The sequence below is a fragment of the Magnolia sinica genome, chromosome 1 (genome assembly GCF_029962835.1).
Source record: "Magnolia sinica isolate HGM2019 chromosome 1, MsV1, whole genome shotgun sequence".
NCBI classification, from domain to species: Eukaryota; Viridiplantae; Streptophyta; class Magnoliopsida; order Magnoliales; family Magnoliaceae; genus Magnolia; species Magnolia sinica.
The window spans coordinates 110840297-110866228 of NC_080573.1; the positions used below are offsets into that span (position 1 = coordinate 110840297).

A 25932-nucleotide genomic window follows, 5' to 3' on the forward strand; every position below is an offset into this window, starting at 1 on the left:
GCCTCCGATCCTCAGTCATCATCTCCCCATACCCCTCCCTCCCCTCTTCGCGATTGGTCAGATCTTGGTCCTATTACCCTTTTCCGAGAAGGAACAGAGTCCAATGTCATCGAAGTCGAACCCTTATAGATGTGGTCTAGCTGTTTAAACGCTCAAGTGGAAGTCATCAATCAAAAGACCGCCGAAGAAATTGTCAGATCCGAGCTGATCCATACAATTCATCGGAAGAAATGGATTAGAGATGCTATCGACCATGTGGGTCGTACGTTGGGGTTATCCTTCAGGGACCACCCAAAGGACTTCATAGCTCTATTTCATTGCATAGAGAATAGAGGCCACCCTCTCTCAGAGCCCAGAACCCCAACGAAACCCATTCCCAAGGCTTCCAGTAACTTCAACAATTAACTCCAGCGCTGGCCATGCTTCTCCTTCTGCCATCTCTAGAAGATAGGGCACCCGGGGAAGATCGGTTTCTCAATGAGAATCATATCCTGGAATGTTAAAGGAGTGGGCTCAAAACAGAAAAGAAGAATGATCAAGGAAACAGTGGGAAGAAGAAATCCGGATGTCCTCTGCTTTCAAGAAACGAAGGTCCCTCTCTTCAAGGACGAGCTGATGGCCTCTCTCTGGAAGGCCAAAGATGTCAGATGGGTCTCGCTTGATGCAACGGGCTCAGCGGGAGGAATTTTAATAGCGTGGAAATCCTTTGAGTGGGATCTTCAGAAATCGTGGGCAGGAACTTTCTCAATAAACGTTATCCTTCGTAGCAAACTGGACAATCTTCAGTGCCTTATAGTGGCGGTTTACGGTCCTACTCTCGATGCCAAAAGACCAGCATTCTGGAACGAGCTTTCGAGGTCAAGACACTTTTTTGTTGGGCCCTGTTGTATCGTTGGTGATTTCAACATCACTAGATACCCGGAAGAGCACTCCAGGAGCAAAAAATCTTCCTCAGCCATGGGAGATTTCTTGGAGTGGATAGAATTGCAGGAGCTAGTCGACCTTCCTCTCCTTGGAGCTCAATTCACTTGGGCTATGTATCGTTGGTGATTTCAACATCACTAGATACCCGGAAGAGCACTCCAGGAGCAAAAAATCTTCCTCAGCCATGGGAGATTTCTTGGAGTGGATAGAATTGCAGGAGCTAGTCGACCTTCCTCTCCTTGGAGCTCAATTCACTTGGGCTAATGGGAGGCTGCATCCCATTCTCTCCAGACTCGACAGATTTTTGATCTCGCCCGAATGGCTGGAAGCTTTCCCTTCTGTTTCTCAGGCAGTCCTTCCGAGAACCACTTCCGACCACTGGCCTCTTATTTTATCTGATGAAATCAACGACTGGGGCCCTAAACCATTCAAATTCAACCCCTCCTGGGTTCTGATTGAAGGCTTCAACAATCTAATTTCTAAGTGGTGGTCATCCTTTCAGGTTGAAGGTTTCGCAGGCCACAAGCTGATGGCTAAGTTACGTCTTCTCGAAAAAAAAAAAAACATTAATTAATGGAAGCAGTCAGTCCTCTACAAAAGAAAAGCTGAAATGGACTCCTTCCTGGCTGAAATTCAAAAGATTGATGTAGATGCTAAAGTCTCGCCGATGTCCACAGAGACGCTGGGTCAAAGGATTAACCTCATCCAACTCATTTCCGCTAGAGCCTTGGAAGACGAAATTTCCTGGAAGCAAAAATCTAGGGCCAAGTGGATCAGGGAGGGAGATAAAAACACCGAGTATTTCCACAGCATCACTAGTATGCATGCTAGAGCCAATAAAATCTCCAACATCGTAGTTAATGATGAGTGCATCGAAGACAAAGATCAGATAGTTGCGCAGGCGGTCCAGCATTTTACTACCCTCCTCTAGGCTGAAGATTGGAATAGGCCGCAGCTGGACCTGCTTCAAGTTGATAGCATCGACGCTGATGAGGCTTCTTCTCTCGAATCCCCTTTTTCTAAGGAGGAAGTGAAGGAGGCCATCGACTCGCTCCGGGGAGACAAATCTCCTGGCCCCGATGGTTTTCCCATCTTCTTCTTCCAATCCTTCTGGAATGTGATCAAATCTGATATTATGGCTTTCTTTGCAGAATTCCATAATAGAGGGAGACTCTCTCCTAGCCTCGGTGCCACTTTCATCTCCCTCATCCCAAAAGTAGCGAGAGCAGCTTCATTCAGAGAATTCAGGCCCATCAGTCTTATAGGAAGCCTATACAGGATTCTAGCTAAAGTCCTCACTACTTGGATGAAGAAAGATATCGGCAAAATCATCTTAGCCAATCAAAATGCATTTATTCCTAGAAGGCAGATTGTGGACTGCAGCCTAATCGCCAATGAATGCCTTGATTCCAGCCACAGCTCGGGCCTAAAGACCATCTTCTGCAATCTTGACATCGAGAAAGCATGCGACCACGTCAACTGGAAATTTCTTCTATATATGCTTCATTGAATGGGTTTCGGCCCCAAATGGAGAAACTGGATGCGTGAGTGCATCGGTTCAGCCCATTTTTCCATCCTGCTAAATGGAACCCCCAAAGGCTTCTTCAAAAGCACCAGAGGGCTGCGTCAGGGTGACCCCTTATCTCCCTTCTTGTTCCTTATCGTGGGAGAGGCGATATCTCGCATGCTTCATAAAGGTCAGCAAGAGGGAATTCTCCGTGGAATCCCAATCCCATCTATGCCAAATCCAATTTCTCACGTTCAGTTTGCTAATGACATTCTCATTTTCTCGGAAGGCAGCACAGACAAGATCGAAAATCTTCGAACAACTTTACGTTGTTTTGAAGCTGTCTCAGGGTTAAGGATCAATTTAGCCAAATCTAAAATGTATGGGGTTAATTTGGAAGATGGAGAGCTCGATACGTATGCTTCGTCTTGTAACTGCTCATCGGCCTCCTTCCCGACCTCCTTCGTGGGCCTCCCCTTATGCGTCGGTCCCCCTCCGAAGTCCTTCTAGTCCAAAATCCACACCAGATTTGAGAAGATGCTCGCCCGTTGGAAGTGTAGGTACCTCTCGCTGGGAGGCCGTCTCACGCTCATTAAAGCGGCCTTGTCCAATCTTCCAGTTTACTATATGTCCCTATTTAGATGTCCATCTTCTGTCCTGGCATCCATCGACAAGCTGAGACAGGACTTCTTGTGGTACGGCAAGGCCAAAACGAAGAATTTCCACCTTCTCAATTGGAACGAGGTATGCTTTCATTTCCAGGATGGTGGAGCAGGGGTCAAGAACCTAAGGATCATGAATCATGCCTTAATTGGCAAATGGATTTGGAGGTTAGGGTGGGAAAAAGGATCCCTATGGAGTTCCCTCATCAAGAGCGAATACGGCTGCTCTAATGGTGGTTGGTGGACTGAAGAGTCTGCATACTATAAAGCCTCCCCCGCTTGGAAAGGTATCCTCCGCATGAAAAAGATTGTGCTGTCAAGTTTGGGGTACGAGCTCGTCAACCTAAACAACATCCGCTTCTGGGAAGACCTGTGGTTAGGCGATTCTCCCCTAAAAAATCTTTTTCCCAACATTTTTGCCCTTGCTCCCGCTCCCAACAAGGCCGTCTCCGTCGCTAACTGCTTAACAGTGTCGACCAGTAAGATGGAATGGGCTGTTATCAGCAGAAGGAATCTCCAGGATTGGGAGATTGAAGAGTACTCAGCCCTCATGCAATGCATTTACAAAGCCAAGCCCGACAAAGATTCCGAAGATAGGCTTATTTGGAGATGGGATAAGTCCGGAAAGTTTTCAGTTAAATCTCTCTACTCCCATCTCCTCCTAAGGAATCCAGTTTCCTCTCCCAGCATCCCGACCCCGTTTATCTGGAAGTACTCGGCCCCTCCTAAGATTGTGTGTTTCGGCTGGTTAGTAGGAAAGAACAAGATCTTATCTGTTGACAACTTGATTAAAAGAGGGATGCAGCTAGTGAACATTTGTCTATGTTGTATGCGAAACGAAGAAACAGCAGCGCATCTATTCATCCACTGCCCCTTTTCTGTTAAAATTTGGTCCGATTTCTGTCTCCGATTCAACACGAGCTGGTGCTTCCCGGGTTCCATTACATCCCTTCTTCCCGCTTGGCATGGGGTCAACATTGAGAAGAAAAGAAGGCGCATTTGGAGAATGGCAATCCTTGCCATATGGTGGTCTATTTAGTCTGAGAGAAATAAAAGATGTTTCAGGAATTATCCAGTTCTGCGGATACAGTTTGTTCTAAGCCAAAGGGTCTGATTTTCGAATGGGCTATCAATGTTTATGCTTTAAAGCCTTCTGATCTTCTATTTTTGGGAGGTTAGGCGAGTCTGCTCCCTCAGCAGATTTCCTTTCCCTTTCTTTTTTGTAATCTTTTCTCCCCTAATATAATCGTTATCTTTCCCCAAAAAAAAAAAAAAAAACAGCCACAATTCTTAGTCTCTGCTGCACATAGCCAAACCATCCAAGTCTACTATCCCTAATGTTATTAGCTATTGGTGCAACTCATATGTTCCCTCAAATGCATTCATATCTAAATTCTATCCTTAATCGTCTTGTCACTCATCCATCTCAACATCCCCATTTCAGCTAACACTCATAGTAACGATAACCTCTGTGTCAAGGAGTATATAAGAGAGTTACAAACAGCAGGGAAGAAAGCTCCTGTGATGGGAGAGCGGGAGCGGGCGACTCCGTGGGAAAGGGGCCCGACAAGGAAATCTCGATCGTCTCCTTCAAGTTTCTCCCTCTTTGCGGCGAACCTTACGTTTGATACTTCAGAGGAAGATCTTTTTCGCATTTTCAGTCGTTTTGGGAAACTGTGGGATGTCTTCATTCCATGGAATAGGCATCTAAATCGCTCCCGTGGGTTTGCCTTCATTCAATTCTGCTATGAGCAGGATGCTTTCAATGCGATTCAATGTCTGCACGAACGGAGGATTGATGGTAGGGTTGCTCACATTGATTGGGCGAAAGGGCAACCTCGCGGGGAGACATCAGTGCCGGTATCACCTCGACCCCAAAACCAGGCGGCAATGCCAGTTCCGGATCGATCGTTTGCGGTAGCAATAAGAGCGCCAAAGAAGGGAGCGTACAATCTGATGGCAGGGAGCTTGGGATTCACAACCATTGCCGATTCTAGATCAGTGGAGAACAAGATGCGAATGTTGAGTCTTGCTCTGGTGGGGACCGCGTTCGATCCAGACGTCCGGGTTGATAGACTGTCAGGTGCTCTGAAGGCTTCGAGCCTGAAGTCCTCAGATGTGGAAATAGTGAGGATTACAGCCCAGAAATTCCTGTTAACGTTTAAATCAAATGAGGAGTTCGAAGCGTTCAGGACAAATACTAAATTGCACAATGAAATGGGGCTACAAACGGTTAAAAGGTGGAATCCAGCAGAGGTTATAGGGGGAAGTGGCATCTGGAATAGACTTTTCGGCATTCCAGCCCAGGCCTGAATTAAGTCAGTCATCCTGGATCTGGCAAGTTTCTTCGGTAAGATCATTCAGATTGATTCTAACTCCAGATTAGGCTATTTCCAGGCATTTGCTCGAATTAAGGTGATTCCTCGACCGGGTGTAAGCTTCAATCAAGTCTTGGAGTTGAAGATTTTGGGGAAGGCTTATCCTGTTATCGTGGAGATGGAACCACTGTTCAAATATGGATGCTCACCGTCCATCAACCACGCAACCAACGAGAGCACCAAGGCATGGGTTATCAGAAGATTTCATGGTTAGTCGGGGCCCCTAGTACCTGTTTGTGAAAAGGCTACAGCAGGGGTTGATAACTCTCAGGTTGGTATTTCAGGAAATCAGTCAGATGTTTGTTTAAATGTCAATCCGGGCGATAGTGTCAATGTAAATTTGGGTGTAAGTGCAAATGATATTATGGGTGATACAGTAGGTGGTATTGATCCAACATCATTAGATGATAGTCGGACGGTTAATGCAGGAGTTGATGGTAGTGGAGAGGCCCAATGCCAGCCAGAATTAGGTGGAAGGGTAGGTGCGTTGCAAGTGCCACTGCCCAGCCCTCCTAATCCTCTGCTCCTGCTAGACAGAACTGATGACAATCCAGGGCTACTTTCCAATCAGCTAGAGGAGTATCAGCAGGATGGATCTCAAGCCTATTTGAAATCAAATCTAGCAGAGCAAAATAAAATACAGGTATCTGTTTATCATGGGGGAGATGATATGTTGTGTGGAATGCAGCCATATTCTCAACCCCAACAGAACATACATCCTATGGCCAGCCACCTGGATATGTTAAACCCTTATGCAATAGGTACATCGCGACATCAGGTCAGGAAGGCGGGATTGTTTCCACAGGATACTGGAAATCAACTTCAAATCCAGGAGCAGATTTACGAGGAGATGTCTGCTGGTGGAGAGGGGACCCACTTACCAGAAATCAGGCATGGTTCTACAGGCAACAGAAATGTAATGAATGTGATTGGTGGTACGACTGTTGAAGAAGGTGAAGTTGGCTATCACCTGCAATGCCAGGAACAGATTCTCGAGAGAAGGTCTGCTGGTGGAAAGGAGAACCACCCACCTGATCTCAGACACGGTTTGGTGAGAAACAGGGCCGAGGTGACTGGGAGTGCTGAAAATAGTGGAGAGGTTGGAGCAGTAGTAGAGTGCAGATCTGAGCCTAGATGGTGTACAAGTTGAGTCCAAACAGTAGCATATGAAAGGAGGAAAGAGGTAAAGGACAGAGCTGATCTGGAGGTTGATCTATCTCCATATTTTTCAGCTGTAGACAAATCAATTTGCTGCTCTAACAGAAATCTGGATGGTGATTATGGGAGGCAGGTGGCCAATCAGTTTGAGGAACAGGAACAGGGACAGCAGACAGAACTGGGGGGAGTCTTGGAGTGGCATATCTGGAATCAGGAAATGGCTGACCATTGGATACAGGAGGGACAGGAGGAGTTTCATGTGGATAAACCCCCGACGAAGATAAGACGACACAGAATCCTTTATGCTAAAGGAAACTGGGAATCAAGACTGCGCAAGTTAAAGAGAAGGGCCGTGAATACTGGATGTGTATCTGATGGATAAGATCATTGTATGTAATGTTTGTGGAATAGGCAATAAAAGATCGTTGCGGATTGCTAAAAGGATTCTTAAGAACCATGATCCTTGGATCGTAATAGGCAATAAAAGATCGTTGCGGATTGCTAAAAGGATTCTTAAGAACCATGATCCTTGGATCGTGGCGCTACTGGAACCAATGCTTGGTGGTGACAAACGAGTGCGAACTAGACTAGCGTTGGGTTTTCACTCATTCTCTAACTGTGATGAGGGTGGCAAGATTTGGCAGTTTTATAAGTCCCAAATTTCTTGTTCGATAGGATTCAAATCTGATTAATGTCTGTGAATGGTGGCTTCCGTGCAGAATTGTGATCCTCGGTTAAATATAACTTTTGTTTATGCCAGGTGTGCTCGGATTTTGAGGAGAGCTCTCTGGTCGGACCTGGCTCTCCTATCGTCCTTGCTGCAGGGCCCGTGGGCTGTTTGTGGAGATTTTAATGCCATAGTGGTTGATTCGGAAAGAAGAAGTAGAAGGGCTGCGGATTCTGCTTCTTCTTTAGAATTTGCTGATGCTATTAACTCCGCGGGTCTTTTAGACGCGGGTTTTTCAGGTAATCGGTTCACCTGGAGTAATAATCAGTCCGGAAATGCTCGCGTATGGGCAAGGCTAGACCGGGTCCTTTTCAACGCAAGTTGGTCCATTTTATTCCTCCAATTCCAGGTTTCCCATTTGCCTCACATTCATTCGGACCATGCTCCGCTTCTCCTCACTTTCCCTCGGCCGCTGAATGGTGGGCCAAAACCATTCCGTTTTCAACGAATGTGGACCCAACATGCTGATTTTCTGAACGTGGTCGGGACAGTGGAACAAGGTGGAATCTTCTCATCCAATCTACAATGTGCTCTCTAAGCTCAAACAGGTGAAACATGATCTGAAAATTTGGAACAAAGAGGTTTTTGGGAATATTTTTGAGCAGATAAAGCTAGCGGAGAACCTTGCGGTCAAGCTGGAGGATCGAATCCAAGCTTCATCAGGATCAAACGATGAAACAGTCAGCTTGCAGCAACAAATTAATTCAAATTCAGCCAGGTTAGCATCCTTGGAGATTATGCAGGAAATCTTTTGGAAACAGAAACCGAGGGTGGACTGGCTGACGGAGGGGGACAAGAACACAAGGTTTTTTCATGCCTCGGCTATGGAAAGACAAAGGAGAGCAATTATTAGTCAGGTGGAACTGGGTTCTGGGCAAATCGCGGAAGGCCAGGCAGAGTTAAAGGCAGCAGCGATGGACCATTTCCAGCAAATTTTCAGTGCCAATCCTTGTCAGATTGATCAGGACCTGCTACATTGTATTCCACGATCGAGCAGGCCCACAATGACCTATTGTTGGAGATCCCTTCGCTGTTGGAGGTCCGCTCGGCAGTTCACTCCATCCCAAAAGACAGTGCAGTTGGGCCTGATGGCTTCTCAGCCAGTTTTTCTCAATCTTGCTGGGAGGTGGTGGGTCAGGACATTCATAGGGCTATCTCCTTTCTCTTTCAAGGAGGAAATATCCCCAGGTCAGTCTCAGCTTCTATTATCGGCTTAATACCAAAATCAGTTTCTCCTAAGCGGTTCTCTGATTATCATCCTATCAATTTGTGTAACTGTCTGTACAAAATTTTCTCCAAGATTGTAGCTTTTAGGCTTAGTCAGATTTAGCCATTGTTGATATCGCCAAAACAGGGGGCCTTTGTTGAAGGACGTTCGATAGCGGAAAATATTGCCTTATCTCAAGAGCTGTTCAGGGAATTAAATAGACCGGTTCACAAGGGAAACATTGTCTTGAAGTTAGACATGGACAAAGCATATGACAGGGTAAGCTGGGACTTTCTGAAGCAGGTTTTGAATCGGTTTGAATTCAATGGGTGTTGGATTGAGATGGTAGAAAAATGTTGGGCGAATAGTTGTTTTTCTGTTCTTATAAATGGAGAGATGGCGGGTTTTTTAAAATCTTCAAGAGGACTGAGGCAGGGAGACCCGATTTCTCCAAGCTTGTTCATTCGTTCAGCTAAGGTTCTTAGCAGAGGTCTCAAAAGCCAGTTTAATCGTCAAATATGCCAGCCTTTTGCCTTGTGCAGAGGGTGTCCAATGATCTCGCATCTGCTTTATGCTGACGATACGTTAATTTTCACAAATGGGAGCAAATCCACGCTACTACAAATTAAGAAATTCCTCGACTCCTTTCAAGCGTCCTCGGGCCAAAGCATAAATCTAAGGAAAAGTTCCTTTTTCTATTCAAAAAAGTTACCCAGTGCGAGAATTAGAACAATTGAGGCTATCCTCGGTTTCGGCAATTCGTCATCTTCTTTCACGTATTTGGGAGTCCCAATGGCAAACGGGAGGCTCAAAGCAAGTGCATTTAAGCCGTTGGTAGATAGAGTTGTGGGATACATTAATGGGTGGAAGGCCTGTATTTTATCCCAGGCCGGGAGAGTGGTCCTGGTGAAGAACATCCTATCAGGTATTCCGGTTCACTCTATGGCGGTTGTCCATATTCCTTCTCAAGTGCTGAAATTAATTGAGAGGCACATGGCGATTTTTTTCTGGGGCTGTTCTGAAGGAAAGCAAAAGTGTCATTGGAAGAATTAGCACTTGTTGGCCACGCCAAAAGATGAGGGGGGGCATCGGTTTTAGAAAACTTGCGGACATTATGAAAGCTTTTCGATTTAAAATGGCATGGTCAATTAAATTTGGGCAGGAGGGCAATGTTTGGAAATTTTTCATGGCCACTAAGTATCATCATGACTTGTCTCCAGGGGCTTTTGATCGATGAAGGCGGTTATCTTCTCCCCTGTGGAAGACAATCAGGGAACTCATTCCGATGGTGGAATCCCGAGTTCAATGGCAAATAGGTGCCGGTAATTGCAATTTCTGGCAGACGAATTGGACCGGCCTGGGCCCTCTAGCGCAACTGGCTGAAGCAGAGGTGTCAGCAGGCTTGCAGGATATACAGGTGCGTCAGGTGCTCGGTCCGAGTGGTCCTCTCCCCCCCCCCCCCCCTCAGCTACATTCCACCTCCTTCCTCAGAGAGTTATTGATCATGTGTTTCAGGCAGGGTATTGCATCTCAGAAGACGCTAATGTTCCATTTTGGCCGTTCATGACTTCAAGGGAATTCTCAGTTAAATCAACGTGGTCTTTGAGCAGGGATCCAGGTTCGGGTCGGAGCTGGCCAAGATGGGTTCGGCATGCTAATCTACCACCCAAAATCTCGCTTCTTGTCTGGAAGGTGCTTCAAAACGCAGTCCCGGTTGACAGTGCGGTTCAAACCAGAGGTGTCCAAATTGCCTCCAAATGTGTTTGTTGTTCCATTCATGGATCCCAGCCCCATGCAATTGAGACTCTGCTTCATCTGTTCGTCAACAGCAGCGTAGCTCAGACTGTTTGGCAAACTGTGGGCAGATGGTTAGGCATTAACGTTATGGCAGCATTATCGGTTGAAGCTCAGCTATTTCAGTGGTGGGCGCCTGTCTCTTCCAAGCGGAACAAATCGGTGAGTTAAATGCTTATTCCGTGCATTGTGATTTGGGAGATCTGGAAAGCACGTAATGCTGCAGTTTTTTACGGAGTGTCGGTGTCATCTGATCGAGTTCTTGCCAAAATCAAGTGGTGGGACGCTCTTCTCAACAGTTCTAACATCGATGGATGCGCACCTGGATCAGGTTGGACCAATAATACAAGGGTACATGCTGTCTCGCCTTTTGGCTCTAGAACTAGCGGCCAGCAGTTCTGATTAGATGGGAGCGGCCATCGCCTGGATGGGTTAAAATTAATGTAGATGGGTCGTCCAGAGGCAATCCGGGTAGTTCGGGAGGAGGTGGAATCGACAGAGGGGAGATGGGCAATTTCCTTTTCACATTTTCTGCAGGTTATGGGGTCGGTTCTAACACGGTTGCAGAATTGCGTGCGGTGTATGATGGCCTTGCACTCAGAATTCAAAGGGGTTATAGCCAAATCATTTTAGAATCGAATTCTAGACTGGTTGTTAATTTGCTCAATGGAGTGGCAAAGCCGGGTTGGAAATGGAAGATGTGGTTATATAAGATTCATCAGTTGCAACGAAGAGGTCGAATCAGATTTGTGCATGTTTTGAGAGAAGGGAACTCGCCTGCGGATTTTATGGCCCGATTAGGAAGTGCTTCTCAATCTAATGCTTGGTTGGAACGTCAATCGAAGCTTCCTAGGCTCTGTCTTCCTTGATAAGGTTGGATTAGGATCAATTAAGATGGTCTGATCACCTTACTGAAATCTTTTTGTAATTATTATGTGCTTGTCATGGATGGACCCCTGTTTTATGTAAAGGGGTGCCTCCGATGTATAGGTGGTGATTTTTTGAAATGAACAAAGACAATTTCACCAAAAAAAAAAAAAAACATGTTGTTCCTTAACTGCCAACATTTTGTCTCATAAAGCATGGCTGGTCTTATAGTTGACCTATAAAATTTCGCTTTCAGTTTGAGTGATTCACAATTATCACATAAAACTCCATAGGCACATCTTACTTCCACCCAGAGGTGGGCACAATCCGACTCGATCCGGCCAACTCAACTCATCCGACTCGTTCAGATCCGACTCGACCCGAACTGAATGGGTGAGTAGATCCGAACTGAGTCGGCTTCGCCCAATTTGAACTCAAACCGAGTCGAGTTCGAGTTACCCAGTAACACGACCCAACTCGATCCGGTTAGACTCGACCCGACCCTCAAACCCTACCCGCAGCACCCTACCTCAACCCGATCCCAAACTCTCTCTCTCCCTCCCTCCTCCTCCTCCTCTTCCAAGCCCGACAACCACCCACCACCATCACCCTCCTCTTCCTCCTCCTCCTCTCTCTCCTCTCCACTCCCTCCCTCCCTCCCTCCCTCATCCTCCTCCTCTTCCAAGCTCGGCAACCACCCACCACCATCACCCTCATCCTCCTCCTCTCTCTCCTCTCCACTCCCTCCCTCATCTCTCAATTCGACTCGGTGCCAACTCGACCCGACTCGGTACTTCTGAGCGGATTGAACTCAGTCCGGATCAGTCCAGGCCAGACCGAACTCGGATCGAGTCAGGCATGTTGGACTCGGTCTCGAGTCGGATCGAGTTCGGGTCAGGCCCATTTCAAGACCGGATCGAGTCGAGTCAACCCTAACTCGGTCCGACTCGACTCGATGCCCAACTCTACTTCCACCCAACTTGAATTGTATGGGCAACATCTTTCTCAGTCTCTCTACTCTCATGAATTATTGACCTAAGATGTCGAAAGTGGGCATTTTGGGAAACTTCTTGGTTAGGAATCTTAACTAATTCCTCATTTCTACTTCCATAGTTACTACAATTGCACTCCATATACTTTGTTTAGTCTGACTAATTTAAAATTACAATTGATTCTACCTCAACATATTCGATAGATTTAAATGAAAGGAATACATTTCGGCTAGAACCAGCAAAGCTCATTTCAGATCAGTTCAAATCTATTCAAGGAGCAACCAACGTGTCCTACTCATCAGTAACTCGCATGTTAACATTTCATCGATGGCTTAGAAATAGATAGCTAAGAACTCATTGTGGTTCTGACAGTCTATTTCAATTCACATGGCCATCTGATTGGACTTATGGGCCTCGCAGTCCAATCCGACCATTCTTTTGGCCCATCTGAGTGATCTTGTGGGTCAACAGGTCAATCAGATGTTTAGAGTCAAAGTCAATAGTACAGTTTGTGGGGTCCATCTCTTGACCTACTTTCATAGACAGGTGGCCTGATGCATCAACATTGCTAGGCACCTATCCCTCTTTCAAATCATCTTTTTTCCTTATCTTATTCTTTCAAATTCCATAAATAGATTACAAGGTGTGTAAAATAAAGTATCAGGGACAAATGAGATTGAATAGGTGATAGGATTTATTGGAGATGCGGAGCGGAATATAATTTTCTCCGAATCCAAAAACAAAAATCCCAATCCCAAGACCTCCCAAGTCTGATCATATAAAATTTCTAAAACATAAAATCTAACTTGAGAATGTTAGATCTTACCTGCAATGTAAACTCTACGGTGTAGAATGATCCGATGCCAATTATGACCTTCCAACTTAGGAGGTCTCTTCCCGATTAATCCTAGTACGAGAGAGGTCATATGCAACCAACCTTTCCCTTTGGTAAGGGCCAAGGGAAAAGCATACCGTCCACCCAAGTTTGATCGACGAAGGAGAAGAGGATAAAGATGTGGACGTCCCAAGGGGGAGACTTCCAAGGCTTCTCTTCCCTCTTCTTTGGGATAGGATTTATGTAAAGGAGGGATCCAAGGTTTCAAGGGTACACCCAGCATGGTGCTCCACCACCCTAAGCACTTCTTTGTAACCTACCGTGAGGGAAGTGCATCACTCTACCTCATCCCTGCATATATTCATGATCCAATCCCTCCACTGCCACGGCGTATCTACTAACAATCATATCTCAGGCCAATCAAAAGTGGACCATCAAATCTGGGCCATCAGGTTATAATCAAGTGTGATCAAAGTTGTTTTAACGGTTAAAACAAAATTTTAATGGTTGAAAACCCGTTTAAAACTTTTCAAGTGTTGGACCGGGCAAAAAAACCACTTGATGATTACCTGATCTATCCAGGTCAAAGCCAAAAAACATGTTCCTAGGCAAACCAGTGGATCCCTTGTTAGCCCTCCTTATTTAAGTACTCAGCTACGCCCACTCTATTCACCTCTACATGGACCTCGTAAGAAGAGCCAAATCTGACCAGTAAAGAACCCTTACACGTCCTCAAGTCTAAAGATTAACAATCTTTCATGCATCATCAAGTCATGATCTCATGATCACAACACAGGCTGATGGGACCCCAAGCTATTGGCTTGATCTCAATCCGCCAATGTAACTTAAACGTCTGACCCAAAATCCTTTGTACATGGCTCACTCACACTCCAGTGCAAGGTAAGGGCAAGGCATAAACTGACAACAAGTCGGCTCTCTGGTGGTGGAGACTATCCATCCTGACCCAAGTCAGTCCCCTCACACAAGATGATCGTACATCTCATAAACAAATGTCCACAGGTGTGTCCCATGCACCTCTGACGAGTATGGTTTAACGGGGTACTAAGATCCATGGACCATGATCCTCCCTGGTCAGTGACCGTCATATCCAATCTCAAGTTCCCAAGGACTACTAGAGGAATTGCTCCACAACAAACCCATAATATAGATTCAACATAACACTACACACTAAGGATCATCAGGTTGTCCACCAAGGACTCATGGTCATCATGATCTACGGCTGAGACCGCCCTAGTCACATCCACATGGCTAGTGGAATAGGGCTCAAATTTGTTTTTCAGGGCACTGGCTCCAACTATGAGTGGAAACTAAATCCAAGCAACTCTAGACAGTGGTTTGCACAAATGCAGGCATACTCACAAAGCGATGGACACGGACATTAAAATTATATAGGTAAAATTAATATGCCCTGAAGTGAAGACTATATGAGAAGAAAGTCAAAAGTACCCATTTGAGCAAAATGAGGGTAAGGCCATAAGCAAAAAACGTGTAGTAACGCATGCATGGATAGTTTTATTTTTCTATATTCTTATGTCCATAATGCATGCATGGATAGTTTTGATTCTCTGAATTCTTATGTTTAAATTGTTAAGCATCAAAAAAGGAAACAAAAACTCTCATTTGAAACTGAAAGAAGCTATTGGTCGTATGAGAGGACGCCACGACTTGCATTTTAAGTATCAGTATCAATGACCATATGACACCCTTGGGATTCGGAAATATCGCATGTATCAGGAAATGTATTGCTGTTTAAGGGAAACATTGAGCAAATTGGTGGACTTTTTCGATGAAAATTTTAGGAGATGTTAAAACATAAAACTCAAAAGACATGATTACACACTTAGAACTCAATTCGTTGTAGAGAAAAACTTTGATAATTTGGCAAAGTGTGATGGATGATACATTGGGGCCAATACAGGTTTTCTTCAACAGAAAAGAAAAAAAAAAAAGTTGTAACAGCCTTTACGGCCCGTATCGTAACGGTAACAGTGGTGGCCCTTACAACCACCGTTACCATTATCGAATACCTAGCAAATAACATTGGCCAATATTATCAATACACAGCATACCTGTTGAGGAATAAAACTGCGGTAAAAAAATCTCCCAAACGAACACTAACAACCAACAAGAATAAAATTCGTGTAGTGATATGAGGGAAATGAATCCATACCATTACCATAGTACAGAGACTAGTAAGAGAGGAGAGAGAACGAAGCAGCAGGACCACCAACCCACCACCTTCGACTGTCTCAATAGTTCTTGCAAGGAGATTAGGCGTCACAGCCTCAAAGTCCTAAAAAAAAAAACAGTGTAAATTGTGTGGTAAATTACACAAACGAAGTGATATATTACAGGCTACAGCACCAATGGACTGAACATTATGAAGAGAAGATGAGCTCAAATTTTACAGTAAATAGCTAAGGAATGTTATAAAACCTGTAGAATGCACATGCCAAAGGTATTCCCAAGGATCCTTTCTGAATCTTTGTACAGGCAATATGTTAACCCTCCACTTTCAACAAAAAGTGAAAAAGGATCCACCTTCTCGGGATCTAGAAGTCCACTTCGCATCAATTTCTTGATCTGCTTTCCACGTTTTTTCTTGTGGCTGGAAAACAAAATCCCTCAATCAGAACAACATAAGTAGATTCTTTGCTAAAACGAGTTAGGTTCCAAAAGACAATTTTAACAAAATAATAGTAATAAGAAAACTGAAAAAACAATAGCTGCATTAGGAATATATTGTTCCTTCGAAGAGATTCCTGTAAGCTGTATATTCAAATGAAATTTCATAAGCTGTGCACAAGTTAAAAAGCTTTCAATGCCTTGTCCTAAGAACCATGGACAAGAGAAATGCAGTTTCTACGTGTGAGCCACATAAATCCTATTGCAGTCTTATCATGGAAAGGTTTTCATTAGAGTTTCTAGTAGCACTTCATACTGATTTCTATAACAAAACTTACAAGATGTCTGAATCTTCGTGCAACACTAACAGCAACTATGACCCAGATTTTGACAATCTTTTTCTTATACTTATGATGTAGGCCCATCGCCCACCTAGGCCACTGTAGGGCGCAACAATAATGTAGGCCCACAGCCTACTATAGAGCCCAACATGTGCTGATTTTTGGACTATTTATTTATATATTTGGGAGCTTAAATCAAGGATCACATTTTATTATTTTTGGAAGATATGAAACCTGATTTAAAGATGTGATTGAATATGTGGGAGGGTATGATTGAAGATATGGGGCTGAATTAGAGATATAATTAGGATTTTCTATATTTGTTTTTACTATTGTTAGGCTTTTACCATCCTGGGTAGATTAGATTGATTTGAAATCAATCTCTCAGCTAGGAGAATTCTCATTAGAGACTCACTTAAGAGTCTATAAAAGGGGGAGATGGTGTAAGAAGCAATTAATTCCAATATTTTCCATGTGAGTTTTTCTCAAGTATTATAAAAGAAGTTTGATACCAATAAAGTTCTCTCCCTCTCTACTCTAATATTCTTGTGGGTGTACTCTAGTCCATTTCTTTGTGATTTGAGTGTTGAGATGTCAATGACTTGATAACCGGGTTGCACCATTTTGGTATCAAAGCAGGTCATCGTTGGGGAACTGTTGATTCTACATCATCTACTAATTGCTTCGAAGAAGGTGGCAGAAGAAGAGTTTGTGCAAATAATCCAATTGACCATTACACTCGCAGAGTGGGTAGATCCACTCACACATGCAGTAGGCAATCTCACTAATCAAGTGGGGGAGCTCCACGGCATGGAGGGAAACTGGAGATTGAAGTTGGAGCACATGGACACGTAGGCAAAGGTCCCCACCAAGCTCCTAACCAACAACGGGTGGCCCCTACATATGAAGACACCAATGATCAAATCCTTCGATTATTGGAATGGGAATACATGACAGAAAACCTAGAATTGATGTAGAAATTTTGAAAACGACAAAGAGATCCACAGAATCAAAGGAACAGTTAACAGTATGAAGTAATCGATGCATTAACGTTGGACCTACACTTGAATTCACCAATGGATCAATTGAGGGATCCACTAATAATGGCAGACACATATATAGACATGCCAATGGTCTCAACCCTCAAATTAAAGAATTTTGCAAAAGATAACAGTGGCATGAAAAACAAGACATGTTGCAAAATCCATGGAGAATTTTCAAGTTACAAAAGACAAGTTTGGCACCAACAAAAGTGCAAGCAAAAAAGATATCATCTACAATGGGCTCCAATAAAGGTTATACCAAGGCGACGCTTAGGGTTGCACCACCAGCTTCCACCGAAGAAGAAGAAGATTTGTCGTAAAGGTAGTATATGTCCGAAGGTTGAGATTGGTTTCCAACTCGAGGATGAATTCTTTTCAAGCCGAGGAGAATTGATGTAGGCCCACTATAGGGCCCAACAATAATGTAGGCCCATATCCCACTATATGGCCCAATATGTGCTGATTTTTTTACTATTTATTTATAGATTTGGGAGCTTAAATCAAGAATAGTAATATACTATTTTGAGAAGATATGAGGGCTGTTTTAAAGATGTGATTGAAGATATGAGGAGGATGTGATTGAAGATATGCGCTGATTTAAAGATGTAATTAGGATTTTCTATATTTTCTTTACTATTATTAGGCACTTTGGATTTACATCTTAGGTAGATTAGATTAATCTGAAGTCAACCATGATTGATATGAAATCAATCTCTTGGTTGGGGGGATTCTCATTAGATATTCACTTAGAGTCTATAAAAAAGGAGAGTGGTGTAGGAAGTAGTTAATTCCAATATTTTCTAAGTGTGAGTTTTTCTCAAGTACTGTAAGAGAAGAAGTTTGATATCAATAAAGTTCCCTCCTTCTCTACTCTAATATTCTTGTGTGTGTACTCTTGTCCATTTCTTTGCGATTCAGGTGTCAAGATCTCATTAACTCGAAAACTGGGTTGCACCAACTTACCCCTAGATCAAAAAGAGAACAAAAAAATTAACCAATTCGACAACCTTTCATAAATTTCAAAAAGAAATGTTTGAGTAACAAGTACCAACAGAATCTAACATGTATTTGGAGGCATGAACCCTGTGGTACCTTCACTGAAAAGTTGACACCATTTCTGAAAATTTCCACATTAAATATACTTAACATAAGATTTAGCGTGATGCGGTCACCTCAAAAATTCATCTTTCCAAAAAAAAAAAAAAAAAACTCAAAAAATGTGAAGGGCAAACCATGGGTAACATCTGAAAAAGGCATGGTGCCACTAGTGTTTGCCAAATGTACTTCTGATAAGCAAAATGTATCCATCTGCCCATCCATTGCTGATTCAATACCAAGCCTTGGAACAATTCTCATAAGCATGGCAATGTCATCAATCCTTACGCCAACTTTCAGTCTGATTTTCAGATAATTTTCTGTTCAAGTGTTATATGCCAGCTATAACTGGAAGTTAGCAACTTGCATGCTCCCAACAAATTATCCAGATCGGAATGCTAGAAAGAGTGTTATCTTCGCACCAACTTAAGCAAGATATGATCTTTGACTGTCAGGAATGCTCTTGACTCCACATGCCATCACATATTTTTCCAATCCAACTGGCCTCGTCATGAAATATTAAAATCTTAGGCAAGTGACAATGCAATAGTCCATAAAGCAAAGGATGAATTGATACCCTCCTAAGTCCTAAATTATTGGGCCCCTCCATCATCAGGATGTGCTAACTGATAATAGAGGCATTTTGTGGGGCAGCATCAGAAAAATGAAATGCTTGCCTATTATCCTTTGAAGAATCGGATGATTCAACTTGCTAATATGTGTTTCTTATGTAAAAAGGAGACATGATGTGAAGATCGGCTGTGGAACTAATGTGGGCTTGGCATCAAGGGAGAGTTGGGAAAGTGGGCAAAGTGTTGTGGAGGATGCTCATTTTGGGGGTTTTTAGGTTATTTGGGGTCACCGTAATAGGAGGGCTTTTCAAAATAGTTCTCCTGTCCAAGAGGTTATTAGGGAGATTAAGTGGAATATGGTAGGCTAGGCTTCTGTTGTGAATGAAGTTAAATCTGTAAATCTTATCCTTTTTTGAGTTGTAGTTAGCTTGTATTCTTTTGCGTGCCTAGCGCGCTTCTTTAATAAAGTGTTGTTATCTCTCATCAAAAAAGGTGAACCATTTATCCTTCTTTTTTAAGGTGACGTCATTTTATTAAGAAAACCGCCAAAGCAAAAGCTAGGATGGGAGGAAAAATAACCATCTCTCGTATTTATTAATGAATAACATAAATTTAAAGGGAGAAAAAAAAAAGGATTTTTTTTCTACAAATGATGTCATTAGAGGAAGAACACAAAGGAGGAGTCATATGTTCGAGACTCCTCACCGAGGGTGATTAATGCAGGGGCATTTTCACACTGGGCTCGAGTGGGGTAGCCTGTGGGATGCAGGGACACTCGGGGTGGGTGGCCCGTGTGAAGCGAAAGCCATGTGAAGTGGGGCCCACGATGGGGTTCAGTCAATGTCCTAACCCATGCGATGTGGGGCCTGGGCTATGAGATAAAGGGATTGATTCGCCACTCTCTATCAATTCGAGCTTTTACAACAAATGGCTAGTTGTCCTGCATCAAAGTGGTACTAGAGCGGAAGGTCTCGTGTTCGAGACTCTTCACCAGGGATGATTAATGCAATGGCATTTTCACACCAGGCTCGAGTGGGGTAACCTATGGGGTGCGGGGACACTCGGGGTATCTGGCCCGTGTGAAGCGGAACCCATGTGAAGTGGGGCCCACGAGGGGGTTCCGTCAAGGTTCTAACCAATGCGATGTGGAGTCTGGGCTATGAGATAAAGGGATTGATTCACCACTCTCTATCAGTTCGAGCTTTCAGAGCAAGTGCCTAATTGTCCTACAACAAATTAGTATCAAGCGGGAGGTCTCGTATTCGAGACTCCTCAGCGAGGGGTGATTAATGCAGGGGCATTTTCACACCGGGCTCAAGTGGAGTAGCCTATGAGATGTGGGGACACACTCGGGGTGGGTGGCCCGTGTGAAGCGAAACCCATGTGAAGCAAAACCCATGTGAAGTAGGGCCCACGAAGAGGATTAGCAGAGGTTCTAACTCATGCGATGTGGGATCTGGGCTAAGAGATAAAGAGATTGATTCACCACTCTCTATCAATTCGAGCTTTTAGAGCAACTGGCTAATTGTCCTGCATCACTAACCAATACTCAATTGCCTGAAGGATCGAAATGCATTTATTGTTGAAAGTTCTATTGTTACATTCTTTCCAGATAACCAAGAATTCCATAAAACTTATATTCCAAAGCACCTTTCCTTTGCAACCTCTCAGACCAAGATCCCATACACCAAACGGCATACTATTATACTTGGAAATGTCGAAGACGCCAAATTGGCCAATGCATCATGCCCACATGGTTGCAGCAAGGGGGAAATGGATGACTGAATCGTCCACACTGTCAGCATTTTTCATGCAAATACAACAATCATTAACAACGATTTTTTCATGTTAGCTAGATGATTGACCAGCCAAACATGGTAATCCAGGGTGGCACCTTTGCATTGCATACCCATCCAATGTGATCAAAGCCCAACCACATTATCAACCATCTTATGGTAGAGCAATATAACTGAAAATTACCAAGATGAGTCCCATCTCCACAACATCTTAACCACCCTCAAAAAATCCAAGACCACATCGCTATACAACATAGAATTTCCAGTACACATGTTCGCCTCTTACCTCCCTTCGCTAAGGCATCATCTATTAGATTTTCATCACTAGAAATAAAGGCAAGTAATCACTTTTTATGTGATGCGGATAGAAATTTATGGTGCATTTTTCAATGCATTTTGAATTAGTTGGATCTTCCTAGTGAAAATTCATGAACCATTGAAAGTTTGTTTAGTTGGTCTTTCTGTTATTGAAGGACATATTCTTTGGAGGTTTTCCAAATAGCAATTTTGTGCTACGTGCAATCAGAAAGAAACAACAAAACTTTTTTAGATGAAGTGGCTTCAGCTAAAACAAAATCAAGGAAACAATACTAGAAGTAGGCCTACCAAATTGAACTGGTCAGGCCAGGCCTATTCAAAATATTGACTTTGCTTTGCCCAGGCCCTTTTCTTTTCTCTTCTATTTTTTCTTTTCTTTTTCTTTTTTGAAGATTGAGAATTTATTAAGGGCCCGAAATAGGCCCAAAAATGAAATAAAAGCAAAACAAACAAGCCGAAAGCAAAGAAACAAAAACAAAACAGAAAAGAGAAACTTAATTAAGCTATACAACTCGAGACTAAGCCCTGGAAAGCAATGTTTCAAATAGCACTCATAGCATAGCAGTAGCATACGCTACGTAGTGTAGTGTAGCCGTAGCGCTACGTAGCATAGGTAAATAGCGAAAATCCCCTGTACCGTACTCTACAGGGGTCATAGCGTATGCTACAACTACATAGTGTGTAGCTTTTGTAGCATACTCTATAATGTTTTTTTGTTTTTTTTTAGGTTTTGTTTGTTAAAAATGGTGTAAAACTCATTTGTTAAAAAAATGATGTAAAACTCACACCATGAAAAACTTAAAATGTGAAGTTAAAATCAAGCATTTTCTTTGTTTACTTTCACTTAAAGTGGTGGTGATCCTTTGTTAAAGTTGGTGTGAAACTCACACATTAAAAAACCTTTAAAACTAAACTTAAAAGAGAATGGGTTTCGAAAGAGGGCTTTCGAAAATCCCTCTTTGTATTGATGACATCTGTATTGTACTTAATATTCTTAATATGTGGGATATCTACTTCTTTTTCATACCTGTGAGTCGACTTGTACTTTCAATTAGACTATTAATTAAAGTAGTTTGCTTAGAATGTTATTGAAGTGATGATTATTTGATTTGGTTTATAACTTAATATATCTGGATTGGCTTTTGATAAGTAATAATTAAGAACTTTTTTTTAAATACTTGAAAAATGAATCATCTTTTAGGCAGTTTTATATTTTTTGCTTTTTTTCTTACTATTTATCATGTTTTTCCTATTTTTAACTTAAAAAATAGAAGTATCGTGTAGCTCACGCTACAAGCTACGCTGTTTACGCTACACGCTATAGAGGGTTGAACGCTACGCAACACGCTACTGCTATTTAAAACACTGGTTACAAGTAAGAAGCTATATATTCACACCAAGCAGAGTTTGGAGTAAGGAATTGTTCCAAAATGTTATAATTACATAAGAAAGCTTGGCACCAGATATACAATTTTGTCAAGCCCATCTAGATGAATATTTGAGCCAATTTTTAGGCTAAACCAACCACCAAGTGGGCCAAAAAATGGGCCTACGGATTCAAAATACTATATGTGGAGCAATAACGCAATATAAGCATTTGGAATGAAACTAAAAATATTAACAGTAAATCCAACAAACAAAGTAGACCAATAACATCCTTTAACCGTGCAAAGTACATTTGTAAAAATAACCATACAAAAGACACAAGAATCACATATTGGGACATTTAACATGTTGTACAATCATACATCCGCTTGGAATTTGCTTGCAATTCCCGTTAATCATTTGACTATCTCATACAGAATGCAAAAATATAGTAAATCGGCAATGGATCTAATAGATAGTTGTCTAGTAATTTTAGCACATTGAGATTAGGCAACTGAGAATACACAACACAAAATACAATTCATTAATCCATTCATGAGGTCCAATAGATAATTAGTATCAGTGTTTCAAATAGTGCTCGTAGCATAGCTAAATAGCGTAAATCCCATGTAAAACACGCTATAGGGGTCGTAGCACGTAGCATTTGTAGCGTACACTACAATGTTTTTTTAAGCTTTTGTTTGTTAAAAATGGTGTAAAACTCATCTCTCTAAAAAAATGGTGTAAAACTCACATCATGAAAAACTTAAAATGTGAAGTTAAAATCAGACCTTTTCTTTGTTTACTTTCACTTAAAATGGTGGTGATCCTTTGTTAAAGTTAGTGTGAAACTCACACATTAAAATAAATAAAAAATTAAATTTTAAAAAAAAAAAAACTTTAAAACTAAGCTTAAAAGAGAAAGGGTTTCAAAAGAGGGTTTTCGAAAATCCCTCTTTGTATTGATGGCATTTGTATTGTGCTTAATATTCTTAATATGTGGGATTTTTATTTCTTTTTCAGACTTGTGAGTTGTGCCTTTGTAGTTTCAATTAGACTATTAATTAATGTAGTTTGCTTAGAATGTTGTTGATGTGATGATTATTTGATTTGGTTTAGAACTTTATATATATGGATTGGCTTTTGATAAGTAATAATTAATAACTTTTTTGAACATGCTTATACTTGAAAATGAATAATCTTTTAGGCATTTTTATATTTTTCGCTTTTTCCTTACTATTTATCATTTTTTTTCCTATTTTTAAATTAAAAAATATAAGCATCATGTGGCTCACACTCCACGCTACAAAGAGCTAAACGTTATGCAACAAGCTACAACTATTTAAAACGCTGCTGGAAAGAGCTGCTTGAGCTGACAGAGCCAGCTAGAGACACAGAAAAACAGAAAAACAAAAACACAAACATACTAGTCAGGCTGATGAGAAATCAACGACCAGTCGGCTGGAGAAAGCACGCTCATCCAGTCTTTAATGTTCCAAAGGACAACCCGAGACTCTAGCCAAGGAGGAAACGTTTCAAAACATCCTTCATCTTCCTAGCTGGAAACATCCTTCATCCTCCTCATTTCCCAATGATTAAACTGAATGTTTGCATTTCAATTCATTTGTTCACCCAAACACAGCCTAAAAGACAATAATTCCACACTCGACTAAATAATATCTAGCAAATTCACAAGCTAAGGGATCATTTGGCACCATGGATTTGGGGGGATTTGAGGGGATTTCAAATCCCCTGGTTGTTTGGCACCATAAAGTAACTGGGGGTTTCAAATCCAAAGGGTTTCAAATCCCCTCAAAGAGGGGGTTTGAAATCCACGGTGAGAGCTGGGTTACATCTAAAATCCTTCCAAGAGTTGCATGTGTAACATGTGTGTCACCATACTATTATTCTATTGGGCACATGACCCACTAATGATATCCCAAAACAATTAGATTATCAATTGCATTACTATAATTACTTTAATATGATGATCAGCACCATCCAAACATTGTCCATGTAAATCAATGGTTAAAAATTGTTGGTTAGTCACTCAGACATGATCTTGTGCTTGTGGCCCATCCGAGACTTGGAATTCCATCATTTTCGGGCAAAGCATATATTTCAGCAGGCTTATTACAACCATGTGTCAAACATTACATATGTCACTAATTAGAGATATACCATGCACAGCTACTTTTGGATTAAAGTTGATTTCCAATCAACGGTGCCAAACACGATAGGAGGATTTCAAATCCAGGGGGTTTCAAATCCAGGGGGTTCCGAATCCAGGGGATTCCAAATCCACGCTCCCAAACGGGCCCTAAGTGAAGCCTCTTTGAGTTTTTCAATCTTCTTTTTTCCTAAGAGTTCTTCAGTCTTCACCATTGCCTTATTACTAATACAGCACTCGTACTTTTTTGGAAAATCCAATGTTACAGCAAAATAAGAGTCCATGACAATAAAAAATCAGCATTCAAATAAGAGCGTGTTTGGATGCACTACCAAATTGAAATGCGATAAATCAGTCCAATGAAGTACAAATAACCAAACTGTTATATAAATTCTCAGCATTCTCCAAATCTCAATAGCATTACTTTCAAGTTGCAATCGAAAGGACCAGTAACAGCAACTGAAAGGCTCCTTTGCCACTATAAATACCCTGAAACATCGCTAATTTTTGCCATTTTTCTCCCCAAAAAAAAAAAAAAATGACTGTTTGCATTACGATTCACTTGTGCATCCAAACGCAGCACAAAAAGAAAAAAGATAAGTGTCAGAAATCCAAGAGGAAAATAGGAACCTGCTAAGCTCGAGCTTGTCCTTGTAGCACCACAGAACGGTCGGCCGAGATTTAACGGACGCCTTGCCGAGCATGTAGTGAAGATTCACAATCTGCAACGGGTCGAAAAGGTGAAAAATTCAAAAGGAAAATCTTTAAAAAATAAAAATAAAAATAAAGGAAAAATCGATAGAGAGATGAAATACAGACCTGGTCACGAGATTTGTCGCCGACGATGATGAACATGGAACGATGCCTGGTTTTCACGCCATTCTCTATCAGAGTCCTTATACGGTCGTCCACCTTCTTCCTCATCCTCTTTTTCTCTCTGCGGCTGTTTGGCTGCTGCTGCTCTGCTCTCTCGCTCTTCTTCTGCTGCTGCTGCTGCTGCTCTCTCTCTCTCTCTCTGCAATGAGTGGAAAGAAGCGCGGCCAGTTTTACGGAGGTTTTATACGAAGCGGTTTGGCTAGTGACCCCTACACTAGCCAGCTAGCTGATGTAAAATTTCTGTGGACCACACCATAATGTATGTATTTTATCCACGCCGTTCATCCATTTTGACAGATCCTTTTCGTCTACGAGCCCAAAAAAGAATCATATCCAAATCTAAGGTGGACCACACCAGAGAAAACAGTAGGGATTGAACGCTTGCAGTTGAAAACTGTTTGAGGCCACCGAAGTTTTGGATTAAAGCTGATATTTGTGATTTCCCTTCATCCACGGATTTTTTACCTTATCAATAGGTTGGATGGAATGTAAATATTACGGTGGGCCCTATAAAGTTTTCCTGCTGGCGTTGGAAACGGATTGGCTACTCCCGCCACCAGCCCATGGCTGATGGTCGGTGCTCTGTGGGCCCCACCATGATGTATGTGTTTCATCCATGCCTTCCATATATTCTTATGTAACATTTTATATGCGAGACC

General features: G+C 42.3%; 1 protein-coding gene across 1 annotated transcript in view; it reads right to left on the reverse strand.

The window, feature by feature from the left end:
- The window catches only part of LOC131253930 (RNA cytidine acetyltransferase 2-like), a 77266-nt gene extending 51863 nt beyond the window's left edge, over positions 1 to 25403 (reverse strand). The window contains exons 1-4 of the mRNA XM_058255033.1: positions 25217 to 25403; positions 25028 to 25119; positions 15509 to 15680; positions 15243 to 15365 (exon numbers count right to left, since the gene is read on the reverse strand). Of these exons, the coding sequence (XP_058111016.1) occupies positions 15243 to 15365; positions 15509 to 15680; positions 25028 to 25119; positions 25217 to 25321 (492 nt within the window). The 5' untranslated portion in view covers positions 25322 to 25403. The remainder of the gene's footprint in view (positions 1 to 15242; positions 15366 to 15508; positions 15681 to 25027; positions 25120 to 25216) is intronic.
- Positions 25404 to 25932: the final 529 nt, after the last annotated feature.